Source organism: Mus musculus, chromosome 2, assembly GCF_000001635.26.
Source record: "Mus musculus strain C57BL/6J chromosome 2, GRCm38.p6 C57BL/6J".
Classification (NCBI taxonomy): Eukaryota; Metazoa; Chordata; class Mammalia; order Rodentia; family Muridae; genus Mus; species Mus musculus.
The window spans coordinates 9892386-9916602 of NC_000068.7; the positions used below are offsets into that span (position 1 = coordinate 9892386).

General features: G+C 45.7%; 1 protein-coding gene and 1 long non-coding RNA gene across 2 annotated transcripts in view; one reads left to right on the plus strand and one right to left on the minus strand.

Moving 5' to 3' along the window:
* The first annotated feature begins 13763 nt into the window (after positions 1 to 13763).
* Positions 13764 to 23197, plus strand: Gm13262 (predicted gene 13262). The gene is made up of 2 exons (NR_152218.1): positions 13764 to 13947; positions 20427 to 23197. It is a non-coding gene; the product is annotated as a predicted gene 13262 (long non-coding RNA).
* Taf3 (TATA-box binding protein associated factor 3) overlaps positions 22167 to 24217 on the minus strand; it is a 134058-nt gene continuing 132007 nt past the window's right edge. Inside the window, exon 7 of the mRNA NM_027748.3 lies at positions 22167 to 24081. Coding sequence (NP_082024.2) covers positions 23964 to 24081 — 118 coding nt within the window. The 3' untranslated portion in view covers positions 22167 to 23963. The remainder of the gene's footprint in view (positions 24082 to 24217) is intronic.

The following is a 24217-nucleotide window of genomic DNA, read 5'->3' on the forward strand; positions in this document are numbered from 1 at the left end:
AAGACAAAAAGACAAAAAAGAACCCTCAGACCCAATCCACCCAGGCATCCTAAATAAATAGCCCCGTTTGCAAATTCCTATCAATTATTACGTGATGGGAAAAAATCCTATCTGAAAATAAGGCACGTGGATGGGGAGAATTTTAATTAAATCTTACTGTGGATATAATGGCATGGAAGTGATTTTTCATCCGGCGCTTGCCTGCTCACCAGTGTTTTATGGCGTTTTCTTGCCTCTGACTTTATTTTAAAATATTAGGCGAGGTGGAGAATTATAAACGGCTCTTTCCTTATCTGTCCTGCTCACATATCCAGGATCAGAGGAGCTGATTAAGAAAGAAGTCAGAGGCAACGCTGGATTCATAATGATTTGGATAATGAATCCTTATCTCTGCTTTCCAGATTATCTGCTTTTCAGCTCCCAATGTTTTGTTACATGGGATAATTTATTGCATCTAATACATCACAATGAATCTGATGGTGGAAAGCGATGGCCAGCATTGTGAAAAGGGGGCCCTTATTTTTTTATCCCTGGGCAATGAAACTGCTTTTTGCAGTTTTTAATTGGGAAAATATAAGGTAGATCTGATAAAAGGGGGGGGGGGCTGGGTATAATCTTGCCTGCCCGTGCTTTACCACGATGCTCTTTAATTAGTGTGTCAATTTCAGGCTGAAATTAACAAGATCGACCTGAAACCAGTGGTTAGTTTCTCCCCAGTGCAGAGATCCTAATTTTTAACATGATTTATTTTTATGAAAAAGGAGATAATTAATCATAAACACTGACTAAAGCACAGGGCCAGGTTAAGGGAAAAAATGCTACTTGCATCTTTATATAGAAAGATAGCAATAATGGTCACTTTCCCAAGAGTCCCTCTCTCCCCAGCATCTCTCTTGCCCCCCACACAGTTCTCACCCCCCACGACCCACTCCAGCCCCAATCCAAGCTAACCAGAAAATAAAGATTAATTCCAGGTTCCTCCAAACAGTCATTGCTTTTGCTCTTGTTCATGAAGTACACGCGCACCGAGCACACACACACACACACACACACACACACACACACACACACACACACAGCTTTCAGCTTGCCTGGCTTTGTCTGTTGACACATGCAGAACAGGCACAGCTTTGATTTTCTTAGGGGGTGGGTGGGAGTGGGGGTGGGGGGTTCCTCCTTCACTCCACTCACCCACTCACATCAACTTCTTTCCATTTTAGAGAGAAGGGGGGGCACATCTCATTTAATGGCTAATTAGTTCCAATAATTGGCATTTTTGTTTTCTTTTGTCTCTCATCCTAACACCAAAAGAACAAAAGCCATCGAAATGCAACAGGCATCACTCAGCTCTGAACAGGACAGATGTCAAGAGTCCAAGACTAAGGCAGCAGCCCCTCCCACCCCCAGTGTCTGACAGTGCTTATGGATATCCATGCTTAGCCCCCCCCCCCCCAGTGTCTGACAGTGCTTATGGATATCCATGCTTAGCCCCCCCCCCCCCAATGGGCAAGAGTCATTAGTCATTCACCCTTTAAGCTCCCTGTGCGTGTTGATTGCTTTCTGGTTGTTTGGATCAAATAATCATAGGGAATATGTAAACGAACGAGAGGATTCATACATATTCACTCTCCAATTGTTTCTCCTGACGTCAGATGGTAATTTCTTGGTAATTGGATGACTTGCACCCGAATACGCATTGTCGGAGTTCCAGAACCCCTCCCCTGACATATGCCTGTTTCTCCAGGAAGATTTTGTGGTGGGTGAGGAACTTTTCCATAAAGTTATTTCCCATGATTCCTATTGTTTTCTTCTTATCCTACACATAAGTTTTACTTCTTACAGTGTGAGAATTTGAAGTCTGTTTCTGGGACTATAATGCCCCAGATAGTTCTTGAGGAGACTGAATCAATCCTGTGGATGTGGCCAGCAATGATGGGAGAGATGGCGTACACAGGGGGAGGCAGGAGCAGGATTGAGTTCTGGGGCGGGTGGGGGGGGGGAGCATCCTTTCTAGTCATTCCTGGAGTGGTACAGGGGGAGGCAGGAGCAGGATTGAGTTCTGGGGCGGTTGGGGGGGGGGAGCATCCTTTCTAGTCATTCCTGGAGTGGTCCTGACTTCCCCCACAGTGGTGTTACCCAGGGTTCTGATTCATCTCAAATTCAAGTCTCAATTCCTGAGCATGACCTACACCCTTTAGAAAAAAGAGGAAGTCAAATAACTATAGTCTCTTTAAAACTTGGATTTTGGTTCTAAACAATTACCAAGTTTTAGGTTTATACAGAAGAAGACACCAGGTTGTCTGGGTTATTTCTCCTTTATCCACCAGTTCTTGTCCTTCCTTGTTATAGTGGACCTCAGAGTTCTAAGTCTGGACTCGGTATCCAGATAGTTTCCTCTCTTCCTTCTCCATAGTCCCCTCCCCCTCTCCAATTCCCTCTTTCTCTCCTTTCTTTATGACAAATCCCTCCAAGAATTTCAAGTATCAATTATAAGTAATATGAATTTCTCAGCCTCAGCCATGGAAGTGCAGATGATCTGATAGGAGCCTGGAAACGCAGATCCCTAGATGCGGCAGACTGCTGGAGCCTACTGGCCGGTTCCCATGCCCAGATGAACATTCAATTTTCCGGCATTATCTCCACACTTAAACTCGCTTTCTCCGTTTCTGTGCCAAGATAAATTTGCATAATATTTGCAGCTGTAATTAGCTGATGAGCATCTCCCAGCTCCCCTTTTTGTTTCCCCCTGCATTTGGTCCTTCTATTGACGCCACGTTTGATCTTTAATATCACAGGACTCCCGATAGAGGGTTGAATATCTTATCTTACCGGTACCAAAATCTTCTAAGGAGGGAGAAAGGAAGGGGGGAGGAGCTGGGGGAGAAGGGCGAGTGAGGAAATGAAGCTTACAGTTATCAGAGTGGGAAAGGCTGCTTTGCAGGAGGGTGTAGGTACCTGCCGAGCCAATGCGGTGAATGGAGATTTGGGGTACATCGGGGTGGAGGTGGGGTACCATTCAGGAAGGGGGAGAGTCTATGGTAAATCGTTATTATTTAATGCAGAGTGCACTAAATAATAGAGAAGATTGGATGGAGAACTGAGCCATGGACACCTTGTGGGGAGTGTGGGTTTGTCGCCAACCTCAACTCTAGGCCTGGGATCTCTTCAAGAGGGAAGGCAGACGCCGCTCTGAGTAGGAAGTCTTCGCTACCCTTAAGCGGAAATGGGAAGTTTCCTGATAAGTGACTCTCTCATCTTCTCATCCATTAGTTGCCCCCCCCCCGCGCCCAACATTGCTTACAGTCTTCCCAGCCCCACTCCCAAGAAATGGGAGCGCTAAGGGAAGTGGGGTGGGAGTGGGGGAGGGTACAGAGAACTAGGAAGAAGAGATACATAGTGTTACCTCCAAAGTAGAACAAAACCAGAAAAATTACCCTGTGGCCCCACCCTTGTTATTTGTCTCCAAATTGGAAGTTGGGGGGGACTGTGCTGTAGGAGGGAAGATGGTTTTCGGGAGCCACTGGCTGTAGTGGTATCAGTGAGAATCCGGAGACGGGGAGGGAAAGAAAGAAAGGGGGGGGGGCGAAAAAGAAGACAAGAAAGAGTCGATTTTCATGGCAATCATCGGAACAAATAGCTAACATTTAACATTTACACCCGCACTGGCGGCGCCCTGGCGCTCCGCGGACCTGGAGCCGGGCTAAAATGTCCCGAAAGCCTTTGGAGAAAACGAGTTTCCAGCTATCAGGTTCTCCCCATCTCCTTTTTTCATAAGGCTTCGGTTTCAGGCTGGACTTGTCCAATGTCTGCGTTACCGCTGCGAGCTCCTAAATGAGTGTCAAAGAGGCAAATATCAAATAGCGCCCAGGTCAAGGCGATTTAGTTAACCATGGGACGCTCGGGGCTGGAAATTTGTGTGGGACTCTGCGGGGGAGGGGAGGGCTCAGGGATGGATGGGTGGATGGGCACGCCACTTCTGTGCGCGCAGAGATGGATGGTGGGAATCACTCAGCGAGGCGACTGCTCAGAGAGAGCAGGACTGAGGGAGGAGCCAGCCTTCTCCTGGTCCTGGCCTCGCCTCAGGTTTCGTAGCTCTTCACAGACTAAGGTTATAGCTCTCAGACAAAGTTCCCTTACAAGTTTGTTTTTGGGTTTTGGTTTTTTCTTTTTTCTTTTAAATGAGACCAATTTCCAGGTTCAGAAACCCGGGCTTTCAACACAACCCTGGCTTAAAAACCTTTATCACCTCCAGGTCTCAGTTTCCCCTTCCGTTAACTGAAGGAATTATACAAGATGATGGCCAAGGCTACTCAGGCGACCTGGGTGGCTAGAAGAGAAATGGGGAGTGGTGTGTGGTTGACTCTTGTCCCGCTCCACATTCAGGGTCACTTGAGCTACCATAGTCCCACTACCAACCTACCTGGTCTACAGTCCCTGACCAGACAGAGTCTCAGAAGCTCACTCCCCGCTGTAGCCCTAGGGTGCTAGGCTTCACGCAAATGTTCTCCCATCCCACTTCAGCAGGATCTGTAGCCCTGAGCTAAGGATTACTGCAGTAGCACCAGCACACAAATTCTTGCCCACCCAGGTTCCGGCTCACGCCAGCCTTTGGCCTTTCAAGTGTTTTGGGAGGAAAAATTCTCTTTGGGGAGGGGCGGGAGTGCAACAGATTGAGTGTTCCACTTCCTAATTCAAGCGGCAAAACGGACAAGTGAACGAATGGAGAGGCAGGACAGGGTCCCCCAGTTGAGCCCCCAGTTTTTCACCAAGCCTACTCCTTAGCTCTGCAGAAGGTCTCTTATCTGTGTTGAGACCTGGGTGTCACGAGTGTAAGAAGCAGCGTGGGTGGGCGTGGGTGTTACTACCCAGAGAGTAGGTATCCCAAGCTGAGGGGCGGGGGTGTTCAACACAATCGTCTCCCCCCCCCCCCAACACAGAACAGAAAGCCGTCTAGCTAGGAATTGGCTAGGGAGACTAGCCTTGCCTAGATTGCCTGTGCATTTCTAGGGCAAATAGGCGGTGGGAGGCGCCTCAGGGCCTCCACCTCATCCTCCTTGTGCTCAGAGCACTGTTTGGAAGGGCAAGAGTGAAGGCTCAGGCTGGCTTGGGTTCCCATCTCTCAGTCCAGGGGAGACTAACTATGGAGTGGGGGTCATTGAAGGAAGCAAGTGGGAAGAACAGAAACCCGGGGTAACCAGGTGTGAAGGAATTGAGTGGGTGGGCACCTGTCTCACCTCCTCCGGAGGAGTTTATCCCTACCTCAGGATAATTATCAATGATAATCACGAAGAATACTTGATCCTCTCCTTAAATTGAAAAGAGGTGTGGGTCGAGGGAGGGAGAGAAGGAAAAAGGAAGGAGGGAGGGAGGGAGGGGGGAGGGAGGGAGAGAGAGAGAGAGAGAGAGAGAGAGAGAGAGAGAGAGAGAGAGAGAGAGAGAATGCTAACCTCACTACCGTTTGGGTACCGGAGAAATTCTCAAATAGAGAGTGTAATTTCTCAGTTGATTTTGATTGACATACTGTCCCTGGGATCATGTGTTAATCCCTTCTTCACTCAAGCCTTTTCATAACTCATTTCTCTCTTGCTAGATGGGGACTCTGATGGTTACCGAGGCAACGATGATAGCACTAAGCTATTTCCCTCTCTGCAAGGAGGCCATTATTCCGCATGCATAGGCCATTTGCAACAGAGGTCGCCACAAAGTCATCCACGACACAGCACACGTTTATTAAACTTTTATTCTCTCTTTTTTACCCAAACACAGAAACTAGTTTGTACTTGTGGGGAGGGGGTGGTATCGTGTCCTGTTCTGTATTGGTAACAACTGCCCTGGAGTGGAGGAGCCCACACAGGAGGAGCTCATTTGCACAGCGACACTGACAGAGGTCTGGGCCACTGTCCCCCTGCCCTTGGCACCAGTCTTCAGCAGAAAAGGTCTCCTTACACCTTTGTCTTCAAGATAAGATGGAACTTAGCTTTTCAAGCCACCTGAACTTCTACTTTGAAGACCAGGTTTGCCCCATTTTCTCAGCTCCACCCCGCCCCACAACCTCCCCCTCTTGGGTGGGGAGGCTCTCCTTGATGGTTTAGTGGTACCTCCTGACCTGGCACTGGAGCTCTGGAGAAAGCCACCTACCAGGCATTCTGGGCCTTAAGTTTCCTGCTAAGACTTGGCCAGGGTGCAAATTCTTGGGTTATCCTTCTTCAGAAGTTTGGTTCAGGCTTCTCTAAATAGCTTTAGTGGACTATAAGGAATGAGAACATCTATAGATACCTGCCAAGGTATACCTCTGTAGATACTGCCCAAAGACATCACAGGAAAGTCTTCATTGAAGGAAACACTACAAACACTTCTATTCTCAGTCTGTGAGGCCACCAAAATCTGACCTGCTGCTGTGAAGGTCACTGACTGTGGAAGCTTCTCTCTCCCCACCCCCCACCCAGACCCCAGTACCGGCTAGCTCCCTCCCTCGGGTCTTTCTCCCTTTTCTTTTCTTCTTTCCATGCTGAGCTCCTTTTATTTGGCTAAAGGAAGAAAAGAGACAGATCCACCAGGGGCCTAGGATGCACTCCAGCCCCTTCAGTCTCAATAAACTCAGCCTGATTCCTACCACTGCTCCCTCCTGGCCTACCCCTATTCTCTCCTAAAAAGATCCCTACAGCTCCTGCTGTGCTCTGTGCTTGTGTTGTCCAACAGTCAGAGGAATGTCCCAAATGACCTCTTTTTGAGACCCTCAAAACAGAACCAGGTCTCCCAGGGTAGATTGTACTACATCACACATAGCCACTGGGCAGGGTGGTCTAAAGAAGTGGTCCAGATTCCTAAGTGATGGGCAGAAGTTACTCTAAAACTCTCTCAGGGGTCGACGTCCTTCCCCTAACTCTGGGTTTGTATTAGTCCCAGGCCATTTTTACTCTACAGGTTGAACTGCTCCACACTGGGGTATATTTTCTCTGGAGACTTAACAAAACAAAACAAAACCCTGCATGTCAAAAACTCCCTTGGCACAGATCTTTAGAGACTTCCAACCTCTGAAGCAGAGGAGTTCCAGGACAAAAAGGGGGTGGCATTTCCCCTGGGTGAAGGGTCTGTATCTACATTCCTTCCAAGTACAATAGCGCAAAAGGCAAAGGGTATGTAGACACACCTTGGGGTGCTGGCTGGTCTCTAGCTCCCCAAAGCAGGTGCAGGTCAGTGAGCAAACAGGGAATTGAGGCAGGGGTGAGGAGACACTGCTCTAACTGGAATAGCAAGCTGGGTGTTCATATCTAGTGAAGCTGCTTTCTGAAGTTCCAAGTTTCAGGGAGAAGAGGCTGAGGGCAGGAAGTGAGGCGAGGGAGGAGCAGGAAAAAAATCTCTCTCCCAACGGAAAGGTTTAGAGGCTCCAAGCGATGTCCCAAGTCCCTGAGACCAGGATGGAACAGAGACCTGGGTCTGGGTGAGTGACCACTGGAGAAAGGCTACCCAGTCAAGGAGACTTTGAGACTTCGGAGGTGTTCCACACATTCTTGGGAGCAGGCTTGGGCCTCAAGAGGCAGAGGCAGGGGGATTGCTGTGAACTCAAGGACAGTTTGGGGCTTCCTAGGGCTCATTGCTGTCTTCATACACAAGCAAAGCAGAGCAAAGCAAAGCAAAGCAATGCCAAGCCAAGCCAAGCCCAGCCCAGAAACTAGTAACAGCAGTACTTAAGATCCTGTGGAACAGGAGTGGCAGTTCTCAACCTGTGGGTCTCAGCCCCTTTGTGGAGGGGTCAAGTGATCCTTACACAGGGGTCACCTAAGACCACCAGTAACACAGATATTTACGTTAGTGCTCCTTGCAGTAGCAGAGTTACAGTTAAGAAGTGGCACTGAGGGGGCTGGAGAGGTGGCTCAGCGGTTAAGAGCACTGACTGCTCTTCCGAAGGTCCTGAGTTCAAATCCCTGCAACCACATGGTGGCTCACAACCATCCGTAATGAGATCTGGCGCCCTCTTCTGGAGTGTCTGAGGACAGCTACAGTGTACTTACATACAATAAATAAATAAATCTTTAAAAAAAAAAAAGAAGTGGCGCTGAAAATAATTTTATGGTTGGGGGTCACCACAGCATGAGGGAACTGTTAGAGGGTCACGGTTTTAGAAAAGTTGGGGCATTATTGAACTGGAGATTCAGACGGTTGTGGACCACCATGTGTTCTAGGAACTGAGCTCGGATCTAACCACTGAGCCATTCTTTGGGTTTTGGTCTCAGTTTGTCCTTGTGGTTTAGGTACCATGAGCTACACACTCCTTTGCTGAGTGACCCTGGAAGAAATGGAACTGAAGGAATTCTCCCCTAAGGCCAAAGCTGCCTTTTACTGTAATTTTCGACCTAGGTACCAAAGGATCTGGCAGTGTCATTCTTGAATCCACTGTTAACTAACCATTAGCTTGTTAAATAATGCAGAACACCAGCTAAGGTATATTGTGGTCTGTCATCTATCTATCTATCTATCTATCTATCTATCTATCTATCTATCTATCCATCATCTATCTATCTATCTATCACCTATCTGTCATCTATCTACCCATCTTTTTGTCTTTTATGTGCATTTGCATTTTGCCTGCATGTATGTTTGTGTGAGGGTGTCAGGTCCCCTGGACCAGGAGTTACAGACAGTTGCTCTTAACTACAGAGCCATCTATCTGTCCAGCCACATCACTGTGTTTTTATCAGTGATGAGTCCTCCTGACCATGACACCTGTTCTTGCTTCTGCCAGTTGTCCTTGGGTTTCCCTCGAGCAAACCTCAGCCTATGCTAAAGTGTATCAATGGAGTTAAGTATGTTAACATCCATTCCTTCATCAATCCTTCCTGAATGGGAATCCTGATAAGCTGTAAGGCTGGCAGCGAATTTTCTATTTCCTTAAGATGCTCACAAGTACAGCATGGAGAAAAACAAGCAGATTGCTCATTCCAGATACAATAAGAATCTACATGAGGCTGGAGGTGTGGTGTAGTCAGCAGAGTGTTTGCCTGGCATGCCAAGATCGTAGCTTTGACTCTGAATAGTATAAAACCAAAGGTGGTGTGCATGGCTATAATCTCAGTACTGGGACAGTAGAGGAGCTGAAGCCCAAGGTTAAAGGCCAGCCTGGACTACAAGTCCTGGACTACAGAGCCTGTCTCAGAAGAGAAGAGGAAGAGGAGGAGAATGAAGAGGAGGAAGAAGGGGAAGAAGACTAAAAGGAGGAACTATCTGAAATATTGGTCTGATGGAGTGGAAACCCAGAATCGGAGGTATTTTCCAACTCTAACAATGAGGCCAACCTGCTGTGGCTCTCAGAGGATAACTTAGAGGTCTGGACGGTGTCGAGAGCAAGAGGATTTCAAATGGAGACAGACAGACAGATAGATGGACAGACAGGCTTGGTGGAATAGGATTGGGAAGGACATGGATAATTCAACCAAGCTTGTGAAATGTGATGTGCCCTCAGAGGAGGACATGTAAAAGTGGTGGGGCCATGTCACAGTGAAGTGTTTCTTTAGTTAAAAGAGGTGGCTTTATTCTGTGAACCTTTGGGGACTAGTGGTGGCTGTTTTGTTCTGTTTTGTTTGTTTGTTTGTTTGTTTGTGTTTTAGATTTGTTTTTATTTATTTTGTATGTGTGAGCACACTGTAGCTGTCTTCAGAAATGCCAGAAGAGTGCATCGGATCCCATTACAAATGGTTGTGAGCCACTATGTGGTTGCTGGGATTTGAACTCAGGACCTCTGGAAGAGCAGTCAGTGCTCTTAACTGCTGAGCCACCTCTCCAGCCCCAAGGGTGGCTTTATATACAGATACATTATGTTGAGAATGAGTGAAAACCCCAGAAATTCTAGATGCCACCCTGGTGGCTAAGCGCCCCCCCCACCCATGTCCATATATACACTTAGAATGAAAGTATCTACATCAATAATGTATATTTCATCAAATAAGTGTGCGTCACATTGTTTTTGCACAAGGTAAAAGCAACATATGCAACAAAACTGGCCTTCCACCATGTACTTTTAAAAGTTTGTTCTGATTTTTTACTATGGAGACAGGGTCTCAGTAGCTCAGGCTAGTCTGGAATTATCCCAAGCTATCCTTGAATTCGTAGTCCTTGCTCCTCAGCCTTGGAAGTGCTGGGATTATAGGTGCACACTACACCAGGCTCTCTGTGTATTTTCAAGATTTCTGAAATATAGACCCTTGGTCCTATATATATGGTCATGGAAGTGTTAGGAAGAGCAGCTCTGTTCATCGCTCAGACCTAATACTGTCTGATGTTTAACTAGAGCAACAGACATGAGCTAAAGTCCAGAAGTTAAGCAGGATATCGCATAGAGAACTAGAATCTGTCTGTGAGGAGAAGGGGGAAGAGCTGAGGGAATCCTCGCTCATGGATATATGGCAGGTATCTACAAACCTTCTTGCTAATTGATGGGCTCTCTATATATAATCCTGATAAAGGGCCACTGGGCAGTAAATGCTGATGCTTAGAACATCCTGATAGGGCTTTGTTAACATGAAGATAATGGAAGAGCAAGATATGTTTGTTTCGCTGCCTGTAGATAAACCCAATAGGTCTTTGTTAACTTTTCATGACTGATGGCCACCACTAACCATGATAAATAATCCCAAGAAGAAGAACTTTATTTAAGAGGCTAGAAATGGGTCTACATTTTTCACTCTTTTGAATGAAGAGACAAGCTTTTTTCTTAGTGTGATTGTATGAGTGTCATGGCACATCAACATCTAAGTAATTTTAGTCCCTCGGTGGAGATTCTGAGCTGGTCGGACCCTCTGAGCTTCTCCAGAATGTGTTGTCTTCTCAGCTGAGGCTCAAGCAAATCTGAGGCACTGGGTCTCACAGAGGAGCCTTCAGAGGACTGGCAGGGTAGGCAGCAATTAGCAGTGAGACCCTGAGGAGGAGGACACACTCAAGACATGTGGGTTTTGTTTGCTCAGTTGTGTTGTTCTGTTTTGTTTTGCATTGCTATGGATTGGACCTACTGTTTTACACAAGTGCTGTACCTCTGACCCATATGCTCAGACCCCACTATTTATTCACATTTGCAACAGAGTTCAGTGGTCAGAGATGCTTTTCTTTACAGCACATTGTCAGCTGCAGTCTTAGTCCAAATTCATTGTTAAATGTATTTGTGTGTGTGTGTGTGTGTGTGTGTGTGTGTGTGTATAGCTGGTACATGCAAGCCATGCTACAGTGCTTGCATTTGCAAGTCAGGGGATAGTTTGTGAAGTCAGTTTCTCCTTCCCTCCTGTGGGACTGTGCTGAAGGACATTCTCAGGTCATCAATCCAAGTGCAAAGCACCTTTACAGGCTAATGAGTCACCTCATCAGCACTTCATCAGCCTTGGTTTTGGTTTGTTTGCTTGTTTGTTTTTGTTTTGTTTTGGGTGTTTGGTTTGGTTTGGTTTGGTATTTCATCAGCGGGGGGGGGGGGGGATTCAGCTAAACAAGTTAGCCGAGGAGTCCTAGGCCTCCCTCACTTGGTTCCCCACTGCTGAGATTACAAGCACAGGACTCCGGGTCTGGATTTTTTACATGGGCTCTGGAGGTGGAGCTCGGTCCTCTAACTGCCCTTCAGCAGCTGAGTCATCATCCCCCTAGCTGCATCCGTGCTGCTGTGATAGACTATCCTCAAGGCAGGGTGCACCACATGGGGAAGAAAGAGTTTACATTAGCTTATAGTTTCCGTTTACAGTCCATTGCGGAAGCGAGGCTGATGCTGCGGGGGAGTGAATCAACTGGTCACATCGCATCCAAAGTCATGGGTATGGGGTGTGTGGGGTGTGGGTAAAAATGTAGAGCACTCCGCTGCTTATTTGTGCTCACCTTCAAACAGTTCTCTACTCTTAAACAGTTCAGGTCTTCTAAAGTGTGCTGCTGCCTAGTGCACAAGGTCTTCTTATGTTAATTAACTTTTGGGCTGGAGAGATGGCTCAGCCCTTAAGAGCACCAACTGCTCTTGCAGAGGTCTCAGAGTTCAATTCCCAGCAACCACATGATGACTCACAACCATCTGTAATGGGATCTGATGCCCTCTTCCGGCGTGTCTGAAGACAGTTACAGTGTACTCATATGCATAAAATAAAAATAAAAATTCTAAAGCAACAACAACAACAAAAAAAGACTTTTGAGACCCCCACCCCCACCCCCGCCGTCACAGACACGCTCATCGGCCAATCGAATTTAGACAATCCTTCCCTGTTGCTCTCTTGATTCTAGGCTGTGCCAAGTTGACAATTAAACCTAATCACCATACCAGCCCTAAATACTTATTCTTACACAGAAGTGCACGCCTGTGATACTAACATTCAAAAGGCACAGGCAGAGGGATATGGCATTTCACATTTGAGGTTAGCCTGGGTTTTCTTTTCTGGTCTCAGAAAAAAAAGGGGAGAGGGAGGGAAGAAGGGAGTGAGGGAGGAGGGAAAAGGGAGGAGGGAAGAGGGAGGAGGGAAGAGGGAGAAGGGAGGAGGGAGGAGGGAGTGAGGGAGGAGGGAAGAGGGAGAAGGGAGGAGGGAGGAGGGAGTGAGGGAGGAGGGAAGAGGGAGAAGGGAGGAGGGAGGAGGGAAGAGGGAGGAGGGAGGAGGGAAGAGGGAGAAGGGAAGAGGGAGGAGAGAAGAGGGAGGAGGGAAGAGGGAGGAGGGAAGAGGGAGGAGGGAAGAGGGAGGAGGGAAGAGGGAGGAGGGAAGAGGGAGGAGGGAAGAGGGAGGAGGGAAGAGGGAGGAGGAAAGAGGGAGGAGGGATTTTGAGATTTATATTTATTTTGGTTTTAAAGGATGGCTCTGTGTGTGTGTGTGTGTGTGTGTGTGTGAGTGCGTGTGCGTGTGCGTGTGCGTGTGTGTGTGTGTGCGTGTGTGTATAGTCCTGACTGTCCTGGAACTCTGGCCTCGAACTCAGAGACCTGCTTGCCTCTGCCTCCTGAATGTTGGAATTAAAGATGTGTGCCAGTGTGGAAGGGCCTCATCAAGGGTTCACAGGTATGCTCTGTTCAGAACTCACCCAAAATGTAAATTTCAGAGCACAGTTGTGTCTCATCAGTCCAGTTACCAAAGCAAGCAAACTTCCTGCTGCTGAAGTATTATTCTCCTGGCATCTTTAACACTCTTTTCTTCTTCTTCTTTTTAACTAAAGAAGGCATTCATTTTCCTATCACAAATATCATTTGAATTTTATCTTTGTTAAGATGCTTGGGTGGGAGGAAGGAAGGGAGCTTATAATTTTCCCTAACCTTAAGACAAGCAATTTTCGATGGCAGAAATGATCCAGGACTTCCAACGTTAACCAGATTTGCCACAAATTGAGGTTCCTGGGGATGAAATAATGTTTCGGCTAATAAAAAGAATATTAAAAATAATTACTCTTAGCATAGAAAAATTACTCCCTTTTTGAGATCACAGGGTAAAATCTGTTTTAGGTTCATTTTAGGAAAGGTGTGTGTATGTGTGTGTGTGGAGGCATACACAAAGAAAGAGCTATTGTAATTCAGTTTGCTTTTGGATTCTCAGAGAAAACTCCAGTTTGATTCATTGTATGGGGCAGCTGAGTCCTGAAAGCATCAAATTTGACTTCCTAGACTCCCTGGAACCACAGTCCACATCCCAGAGGGGCTGGGCTCAGCCCTTCCTCCGTCCCAGGCAGTAAATAGCATGGAAACCAGGTTATCTACATGGCCAACTTTCAGGAAAGACCTTGAAAACAGAGACCCAGGGGTGGACCTTGGAGGTCACGTGGTGCTTTCCGTAACAGTGGGGGGTTTGAGGCAGGGGTGGCTGGAACTTATCGGGGCCAGCCGGCAACTAAATGCCACGCTGATCCCAGGAGATAGCCAACTGAGGTTTTTTTCACAGAAGTTTATTTAGAAGCCTGCGACAGACTGCCCTGCCAGCGGCTCCACTTACCTCAGCACTGGTGGCTCCATCAGATCAGGTACCAGGACGTTAGGGAGTCTGACATACTTGCTTTCATGTTCTGTATTCGGCGGCATTTCTATAGCGCCTCAACATTTTAGCACTCTGGTTTGTCTTTCTGATTAGCAGGTTGGCGTAGGTACAGCGTGATTAATGGTTCATTTTGGTTGTTTCTCTTTCTTTTCTTCTTTTCTTTCTTTCTTTTTTTTCTTTTTTTCTTTTTTCTTTTGGCTCTATGTGGCTCTACCCTCATCCGAGGCTGGTAACTTGACACTCTGACACTTTGTCAAACCCTGAACTGATTCTTTCTATAAAATGTAGTTTCCTCTCACTTTTGCCTTGGGTTTGTCTAAGTCAGACAATAGTCCCCTTGCTACCACTAACTTTAAGAGTCCAGTTTTTCTTTCTTTCTTTTTTTTTTTTTTTGTAGAATGAAGGAAGGCTGGCGATAAACTAAAAGTTGGGCTAAGGTTTGTTTAGCTGACAGTGACGTGGTATGTTTTTAGACCTCGTTGGTGGCAGAAGGGAAAACAAGAAAAGCTGCCTTCTCTTGATATTTGCTCCGAAACCTTTATTTTTCTTTTAAAGTTTGAGTCCTCAGAAAACACATTTACGAACTGGATGAAACACCCGTGTTTGGAAACATGCCAGTCTTATATATATAGGGTACCATATATATTCAAAGTGAAAGCTGTTTGATGCAATGTTTGGGCCAAACCGAGATCTTTGAAAAATGTCCAAATTTTTGTATATGATGTATATGAACAATTGTGAGTTGCACCCACAATGTGCAATGGCACTATTTCACATTGGTAATATTTATTTATTTATCAACGTAGCTATTTTTTAATTTGATAGTATCTCAGGTACACTAGGCAGACTCTCTGTGTAGCCAATGATGGCTTTGAAATTCTGATCTTTCTGCCTGTTCGTCCTGAGCCCTGTGACTGTAGACATCTATCAACCACCTGCAGTATTCTGGGATCAAGTCTGGGCAGGGTCACCATTGCAAGCTGAGCTTTCTCCCCAACTCCTTTTTATGTTTCTATGTAAATGTCTTTCGTGTGTCTATTTACAAACCTAGAGCCCTGTCTCAGAGACTGATTGTCAAACATCCATGTCTCTCAGCTGCTTGTGCTGGATCTGAGGTACTTCTTATTTCTAAATCCCAAGTTTTAAAAACAACCAGGGTTTCTGTTGCTTTAAATTGCTTCATTGCCTTTGACAATCCAATGACACCCTGGGGGTGGGGGGCTGTCTTTGTTTCAGTGGCCTGGGACACTTGAAACTCTCAAATAGGTATTGCTATTTTGGAATCCACGAGAGGATCTTTTCTGTTGTTTATCTAGTCATTTGAAACGAAGTTTAGTAACACCAATTTGTACATTAAGAACATTTGAGGGCTGCCAAGATGGTTCTGCTGGTAAAAGGCACCTGAGGCCAAGCCTGACAACTAGAGTTTGATTCCCGTGGTAGAAGGAGGAACCCGATTCTTGGAAGGTGGCCTCTGATCCTATAGGTATGTGGTGGCACTCGCGCGCGCACACAAACACACACACACACACACACACACACATAAACAAACAAATAAACTAAACATTTGAAAAAAATCCCTAGTGCCCGTACTGGACGGTGTAAAGCTTATATATAGATAGGCTGTTTTCGCTGCCACTGGAGGTTCTGTTGTACCTGTGAACGTCTGCATTGAGTGAGGATAAAGAAGACAAAGGCTGCTGCATGATCACATCTCCAGTGAGGAGAGGGGTGTGGAAGGCAACAGTGCAGTAGGCTCTAGTCTATAAGGAATGCCTGTGGTGGTTGGAGTGGAGTCAGCTGGGAGTAACCCCTGCTCCTGGAAGAGCTCCCTCCCTCCCTCCCTCCCTCCCTCCCTCCCTCCCTCCCTCCCTCCCTCCCTCCCTCCCTTCCTTCCTCTACACCAAGGCAATGCAGACTGGAAATGCAGACTGGCCTTGTCAAAGATGGAGGAAACCAATGGTAGCTTTTCTTCTGAGAATCAGTGCCTTAGTTCTTTGGAATTGTTGACTAGAACACATCAGTACCAACACGCAGTATGTTAACTTGGTGGTGCTGTGCTCCTATGTGGTAAGTTCTCTCATTATGTAGCTCCACTGACCTTGAACTCCTCCTGCCTCTGACTCCTGAGCCACCTTAGTGGCTTGGCATCTTGCATGTTAACATCAGCTATCTAGTCCTGTACATGCTGGGACTAAAGGCATGTGCTGTCACCTGACTTAGAATGTGTCCTTGTGTTTGTGTTGACAATTTAAAGATACGTTCTTATTGATTAGTTAAGGCTCTATGTAGCCTCCCCAGAGTTGGGATCCGCCCCCCCCCCCCTTCAAGATATGGTTTCTTTCTATAGCTCTGGCTGTCCTGGAACTTGCTCTGTAGACCAGGCTGGTCTTGAACTCAGAGATTCAAAGGGGGCACCACCACTGCCCAGCTCATGTTTTTGTTTTTAATTAATTAATTTAAGGGTATCTTGGGGGAAGAGTCATTCTAGGGCAGACTACTCCTGAACTCTTTAAGTGAGGATAACATTTGAGTCTTCTAGCTCTATCTCCCAGGTGCTGGGACTAGAACCCAGCAACACTACCCCTGGTTAGTGAAGAGCTAGGGACTGACCCCAGGGCATGGGAAGCAAGCAAAGTACTGACTGAGCAGTATCCCCAGCCCATGTGTAGCCTATGTGCAGCTTTACAGGTGACAAGAAGTCTAAACGTGGCAGCTATTATATGTAGCATTTTAAAAAGCTTACACTTTTAGGATGGCCTCCTTATTTGTGCATATGGCACACACAGGCCCAACAAATGCATATTAACAGACACGCAGAGAGTTTGATGTTAGAGCATGACACTGCACATGCACACATCTCAGTTCACCCCCACCCCTACCCCAACACACACCAAACCAAACACTGAGCACAGATATGAGGGCAAGAATATACCAGACCAGTTTACCTGCTGGGTGTGACTGGCTTCTGTGGTGCCTTCACCTCTATTCTCCTGGGTTGGTTGGTTGGTTGGTTGCTTGCTTGCTTTTGTTTTCTTTCTCATAAACGTGTGCCTGACATCCAGGTTTCTCTGTTTTGCACTGATTTGTTTGTAGGGGATGGAGCTGCTCATCTCCTTCCATTGCGTCTCAGGGGTCAGGCTGGACCACAAGTGCGTTGGGTTGGCCCCTGAGCCCAATTTTGAGCAGTAAATGGGCATCTTGCCTGTGTGAATTCTTATAGCAATGGACATGGGTTCTTCAGAGTCTTACAGGACATGATGTACCCTTTCCAGGGGGACCACAAACATTTCCTTAAACATACAGAAATGACTGAGTGCAGGACATTTTCTGCCGACTACTTAGTTTTGTGAACATTGCCATTTAGCACGCCACGATTTATAGAGTGACCAGGTCTGGTGAGCCTGTGAGGCTGGCCCTCTCAAGAGCCAGAATGGAGGAGGAGCAGGAGTGTGTGGTCAGCTTGGACTTCAGAGCAGGAGCCCACCTCAGGAAAAAGAGCGAGTGAGTGAGAAGACAGGAAACGGAGTGAAGATGAGGAATCGGTTCGAAGTTCAATTTCAAAGAATCCACTTTCTACAAGGCAGCAAAAGCAAAGTTTAACCATCATTTCAGAGTCACTTCCTAAGTTGGTCATGTGATGGACAGTCTGAGCTTCCTCTAGGAAGTTCTGCTAAAGCTCTCGCAGGGACTAGACCAATACTACCATCAACCCCTTTAAACTAGCAATGGTTATTCAGGACAAATAATGGTATTTTTCAGGATCATGTTGTTTTGCTTAAGGTAAACATTTTTCATGAATCGAAAACCAAGACCAATCAGGAGGTTTCAAAAGTTTTAGAAAGCTTCGATGATGTCCAAGCTCACAGCAGGAAGTCGCTGCTTAACTAAGTAACAGTTGGAGAGGCCTAGGCAAATTGCTGAGACACCCGGCAACCCAAGTTCAACCCACATTATAGAAGGGCAGTGGATGCCTGAAAGTCATCCTCCGACCCATACTGGTGTGTCATGGTCTGCATGAAACAATACATTGATAAATAAATGAGATAGAAACATTTAAAAGGGTGCTTCTGTCCTGAAAACGTGTTTAGATCTTACAGAATATGTACTTATAATTTTATATTTTTCCTGTATCATCTACTGTTAGCTCTGAGGACTGTTCATATGAGCATTTGGTGAGCTTCTAAATGTTGTATACATTTGTGTGTGTGTGTGTGTGTGTGTGTGTGTGTGTGTGGTGATCATTGGCTTGTCTAAGGCAGTAGAAAAATCAGTTATGAAAAAACCCTTGCCTAGCTTGTGAGACACTCCAGGTTCAGTCCCCAGCGCTGCATAAGCTGGGCATGGTAGCACAAGCCTGTCAGCTCAGGCCTGGCCAAGGGGAGCCAGCGGAATCAGAAGCTCCCAAATGTTGTAGGGACTCAGTGAATTTGGGGCTAGCCTGAGCTAGAGACTCTTACCAAAAAAGAGGGGGAACAAGTATGCTTAGAATTTGATGAAATTCTTCCTTTTTTTTTTCTTTAAAAATTTTAATTAATTAATTAATTAATTAATTGTTAAAACACTCCAGGCTAGTCTCAAACTCTCCATGCTCCTGCCTCAACCTCTGAAGTACTGGAATTATAGGTACATGCTACCACATCCAAATGATGCATTCATTAAAAAAAAAAATCCAAGATTTATTTCCTTCCTTCCTTCCTTCCTTCCTTCCTTCCTTCCTTCCTTCCTTCCTTCCTTCCTTCCTTCCATCTGTCTGTCCATCCAGGGTTTCACTACATAGTTCTGGCTCTCCTGGAACTCACTATATAGACCAGGGTGGCTTTGAACTTACAGAGATTTGCTTGCCTCTACCTCCGAAGTGCTGGCATTAAAGGCATGCTCCACTGTGCCTGGCTTCTAAGATTTATTCTTAATTATGTGTATATGTGATGGCTGCACGTAGGCACATGTATGTAAGTGCAGGTGCTCCCAGAGACCAGAGGTACTGTATCCCTCTGGAGCTGGAGTTAAAATCTATTCCAAGAAACTTGATGCGGGTGCTGGAACCAAGTTTGGTTCCCAGCTCTACAGTCCCTGCTGCAACCATTTTTATCTCAGAACATGGAGGACAGCAGAACATGGGAGACTGTAGGTGAAGGGACCACAGAAGCCAGCCATACCCAGGAGATAGACTCTGTTGTGACAGCACCTATGCCTTGGGTGAGAGCTGTCTTCAAATGGGCAGTGGATGAGCAAGTCAGGCCCTGTGCTGTAAATAGGCATCTATCTAGGGAGGATGGAAGACCCAAGTCATTGCATTTGTTTCTTTGATTTCACATCCTTATTTAGCGTGTTCTGGGTGAAGCAGTATGCCAGGACCCTGTTGTTGGAAGCCAGAGAACAGCACACAGGAGACTCAGCTCTCTCTTTCAATCAAGTGGACCCTGGTGATCAAACTCAGGTCCTTAGACTCGGTGGCAAGTGTCATTGCCTGCTGAGTTATGTCACCAGCCAACAGCAGTCACTTTGAGAACTCATATGTATGCTGTTTATACACACACACACACACACACACACACACACACACAACATGACATGACAGTATTATATAAATAATTTAACCCAGGGCTTCTTTGGGTATGTCAAGCACATGCCCTACCACACACTCTGCCAAAATGTTCTATTTTTTTTTCTTTCTTTTTTTTGGTGTATGTATGGCTTGTGTGTGTTTGTGTGTATGCATGCCTGCATACCAGTGTGAAATCCAGAGAAGGACATTGATGTGGCTTGCTATTTTGGCTAGACTGGCCACCCAGTGACCTCTGGGGTTCTGCTTGCCTTGGTCCATGCCCCTCAGTGGGGTTATAAGCATACACAGCCAGCCATGCGAGGCCTTTATAGAGTTTTATTGAGTTGAACTAAGGTATGCTTGATCTTACAGTAGGAATTCTTACCTAATGATCTATCTCTCCAGATGCAAAATGTTGCATTTAAAGGACATGAAGGATAAACTGTCCAGCTCCTGGACTGTTCTCATTTTCAGTGACCACTAACTGGCCTGCACATACGGAGTAACGTCTGAGCCTCATACTTTATAAATGAATGCAAGCATCCCAAAGAAACAATTTCCTAACAGAAATGACCGGTACTGTTATACAAGATGACATGCCGTCATTCTTCAGCCATAGTAACTATGCGACTTTTAAACTAGAGAGCAACAGTGAGGGGAGGAGGTTGGGTATAAAAGTATTTGTATTGAGAACTGTGTGTTCAGTGAACCTCACTGGTGAGAGCCTTCTTGGTGGAAGCTTTCTCTATCTCGGTGTTCACTTTATACTTTAGTTTGGCTGGTAGGTCTTTGTTTAATCATCCCATTGAAGGGAGAACAGAGGTGGGTTAGGTGACATGGTGAGTAATGCAGTATATTTTTATCTCTGTAAAAAGCCCCATGGTCGGAATACTCTGATAGCCTCTGATTTTCTCCAGGTTTGGAATCACACATCAGTTGGAGGATAAAGATCCCCACTGTATTTAGTGGCAGACACCTTCTGAAGACAAATACCTCGTCAGCTACAGAGACGATGCCTTGCCAGCCTCTCTCGTCCCTGACGGCCGATTATCACACCATGTGAGCAGCTCAGGTTCCTGTGTATCTGTTTCCTGAATACCGTCTCCTTCTATAAAACACTGGCAGGGTAAGTACTTCACCTCCCTTCTCCTTTAGAAAGCATGGATGCCGTTCAAATGATGGCGTGGGATAAAGGAGAAATAGGCTGCTGCTTTAAAGATGGAATGGTTAGCCTTCCTAATGAGAAATACTTGTCATTCTTTTGCTTCAGATTGTTGCAACTCACATTCCTGTAGCAGAGTTCCTTCACTTTGCAGAGTGAAACCCTTTCCCTTACAGTATATGTAGTATATGTGTGTGCAGAAAGTGTGTGTACTGGGTATCCTTCTCTATTGCTCTCCCCATTAATGTTACTAATGGTGTAACCAGGAATGGAGGTGGATACGTTTAATCCCAGTACTTGGGAGGCAAAGGCGCTTGAAGTCAGCCTGCTGAGCTCCACCATAGTCAGGACTTCACAGAGAAACCCTATCTTGAAAAGATAAAACCAAAAAGCTTATGTGTATATGCAAGGTGCATATCTATCTGTGTGCTGACGCCCATGGAGAAGCAGCATCAGACGGTCTGGAGCTGTGAGCCTCCTGTTGGTGCTAGGATCTGGACTTTTGTGGACTTTGGTACCTCTCTTAGAGCAGAAAGCTTTTAACTCCTGACCTGTCTGTCTATCCAGGCCCTCTACTTTTGCTGTTGTTGGGGTAAGGCCTTTTAATGAACCTGGAGTCTGCCATGTTGGCTACCCTTGCTGGGCAGCAAGCCTCAGAAGTCTATGTCTGCCTCCGCAGAGCTGGGTTATAGGTGCACACTCTTCACACCCCGCTTTCTCTGTTGGAGGCAGTGCAGGTCCTCATGTGTGTCCAGCTTCACTTACTGAGACACCTATCTTCCTGGCTCCAAATCCCACTGATCTCTTTTTAATAAGGCTGGCCGTCACCCTCCTCTGTTGAGTCCTGTCCTCTTCTGGTTTTACCATTTAAGGAAAGCTGCCTCCACTCTCAGGAATTCTGTGGTGTTTATAATTTACTCTCTCTCTCTCTGGAGAATGATTTTGATCAAATTTTTTAACTTTTCTTTGTAACATTGATGTTTTATTTTCTAATCCCCCCTGCCACCCACAGCAGTTTCTTAAACTTCATTTGGTTGGTGTCACAGTCATCCAGTGGAGACCACAACCACCGGTTCATTTTGCACAGGCCACTGAGCAGTCATAAGATGGTGACAACTTTGGGTCTTTAGTGACCTGGACTGGATTCGACTCACTGACCTAGAGGTGAAAGGCTCTGTATTTCATTACTAATCCCTTGAGCCATCCAGCCCCCTGAAAATGATTCTTTGGTTTTATTATTGCAAAGACCATTTATAAAATCATGGACTGGATTTAGGAAAGCAACCATGAAATAGCAAGGGACAACAAAATTGATTGAAACTTCTTAAATGTTGTGTGGGCTGGAGACTCTCAGACAGGAGGAGGGGAAGTTCTATAGAGGCACCTCCTTCCTTACTCCAGGAGTGCGACCTGCTCACTTAGACGTGGCAACTTCAGACCCACACACCATGCCTCAGGGAATTAATTCCTAAATAAAGAAAATGGAAAAGCAAACTACGAAACAGCCAATAATCTTTATTTTGCACTTCCCCCACCCTTTGTCTCCTCCAAAAAGCACTAATGGGTATACTTGTGCATGTGAAAATATTGTATAAAGTATTCAGGATGATCTCTAATAAATCAAAAAGAAAAGAGACACATCTCAACATAGATACTTTTTGGGGTGTGGGGTGGGGATGGCGGACAATCTGGCTTCTAGAACAAGGGGGGTAGTGACTTCCACACTCTTCACAGGTTGACTCCATTCCCACTTTTCTGCAATTTAACATCAAGGCCGAGAACCGCATTTCTGAAACCACATTATATGTTTTAAAATAGGGGTAATTATAATGCTAATATCAATTGAGTTGGGAGTAAAAAAAAAATCACATTTCTATTCATATATTTGTATTAGGTTCAAATCCTGCATTCTAACATTCAAGACAGCCTTCACGCATGCCCAAATTGGGATTATTTCAAAATCAAGTAAAAGTCCATAGTTATTCCAAAGTCACTAAAATATGCTAATAAAGTTAAATTTGATGTTTTTTTTTTACATTAAAAATAAAACATTTGGTTTACGTTTCAGATATCTATAAATAAATAGTGGGCAGTATAGTAATATAATAAAGTTTTGTGATACCCTGAAATTTGATGAGTTTTCTTAAAAAAATCCATAATATACTTCATTTCAACCTTAAAGCACAATATCCATGAACAAATCTGTGAAATAAAACAATATAAACACAAATGCTACAGTATTTTCTCTTTTTTTACTTTTGTGGAAACTACATGTCCTTTTTAGTAAAAGTGAGAGAAATTTACAGAAAATATATAACAAACAAAACAGTTTCAAACCATCAACTTGAGATGTCAATTGCCTGTTTCCTTCCGGTTGCGGGGTCCTCCCCGCCCATTGCGTGGGCGGTGCGCTTGGGCAGGGTCATGGCTCTGGGTCCTCGTCTCTCTTCTTTGCCTATGCACAGCAGCAATTACAGACATGGCTGAAATCGCAGTGGATTCCAGAGAAAGCCAGAATTAAACACGATAAAAAATTTTAAAAATAACTACTTCATAAATATTTATTATTTACAGTGAGGGGATTCTCCTTAGTATCAAGAGTTTTATACAAGTCGATGGGATGCACACGCAGCAGGGGGACTCCAGCAGTTCACACAGTGGGATGGGAATGCAACCAAGGTATAAAATAGGCCAATGAAGACAATCTGCACAGGGGTGGACAGGACATGATAGAAACCCTTTTCTTAAAAAATATAAGGTATCTCACAAAAGCCTGAACATTTTACACGTTAGTAATAAAAGTCGGGTGAGGTGGGGAGCTTCATATACTCTCATCACAAAAATATTCCCAGTGCTGTGACTGGAGCGTTCTTTCCTTCTGATTACCTCCCCGTGGAGGGAGTGGGCTTGCCAACTGTAGCTACCGATGCGCCCTTCCATCAGTCAAGGCATTTGGACATTACCTTCTTATCTAATACCATGACGAAAGGTTCTGGAGAGAAGAAAGGAAATCGAGAGGGCAGATGTGTGGCGTCTTTATTAATACTTGTCACTGGTAATAGGCAGATGGAGGTGCCAGCCCTCGGGCCAGCCCTCCACTGGAGTTTTCTTCAGCAACATGCTGCGGGAGCTCAGGCCCATGTGTTTCAGAGGGAGCATCCAGAGGGGTGCCATGTTCTTGTCCTTGCTCCTCTGGGATGCGCTGCAAGTCCACAGGGCCCGGGGGAGACAGGATGGCAGAACCAGCCCAGCCCCGACCCGGCGCAGGGCAGCAGTCCTGCCCACGCTGATGTCAGTGCGCACGGTGCTTCCTCTTCTTGTGCTTCTTGTCTTTCTTTATCTTGTTGGCACACTTCGGGCAGAACCACTGCATCTCTTCTGGAGGAGCAGCCATGATTCCCACACAGGGCCTACACACCAAAACAAGCGCACATTAGCACGTTTCTTTCTTTCTTTTTTTTTTTTAAAAAGATTTATTTATTTTATTTCTATGAGCACACTGTCTCTGTCTTCAGACACACCAGAAGAGGGCATCGGATCCCATTA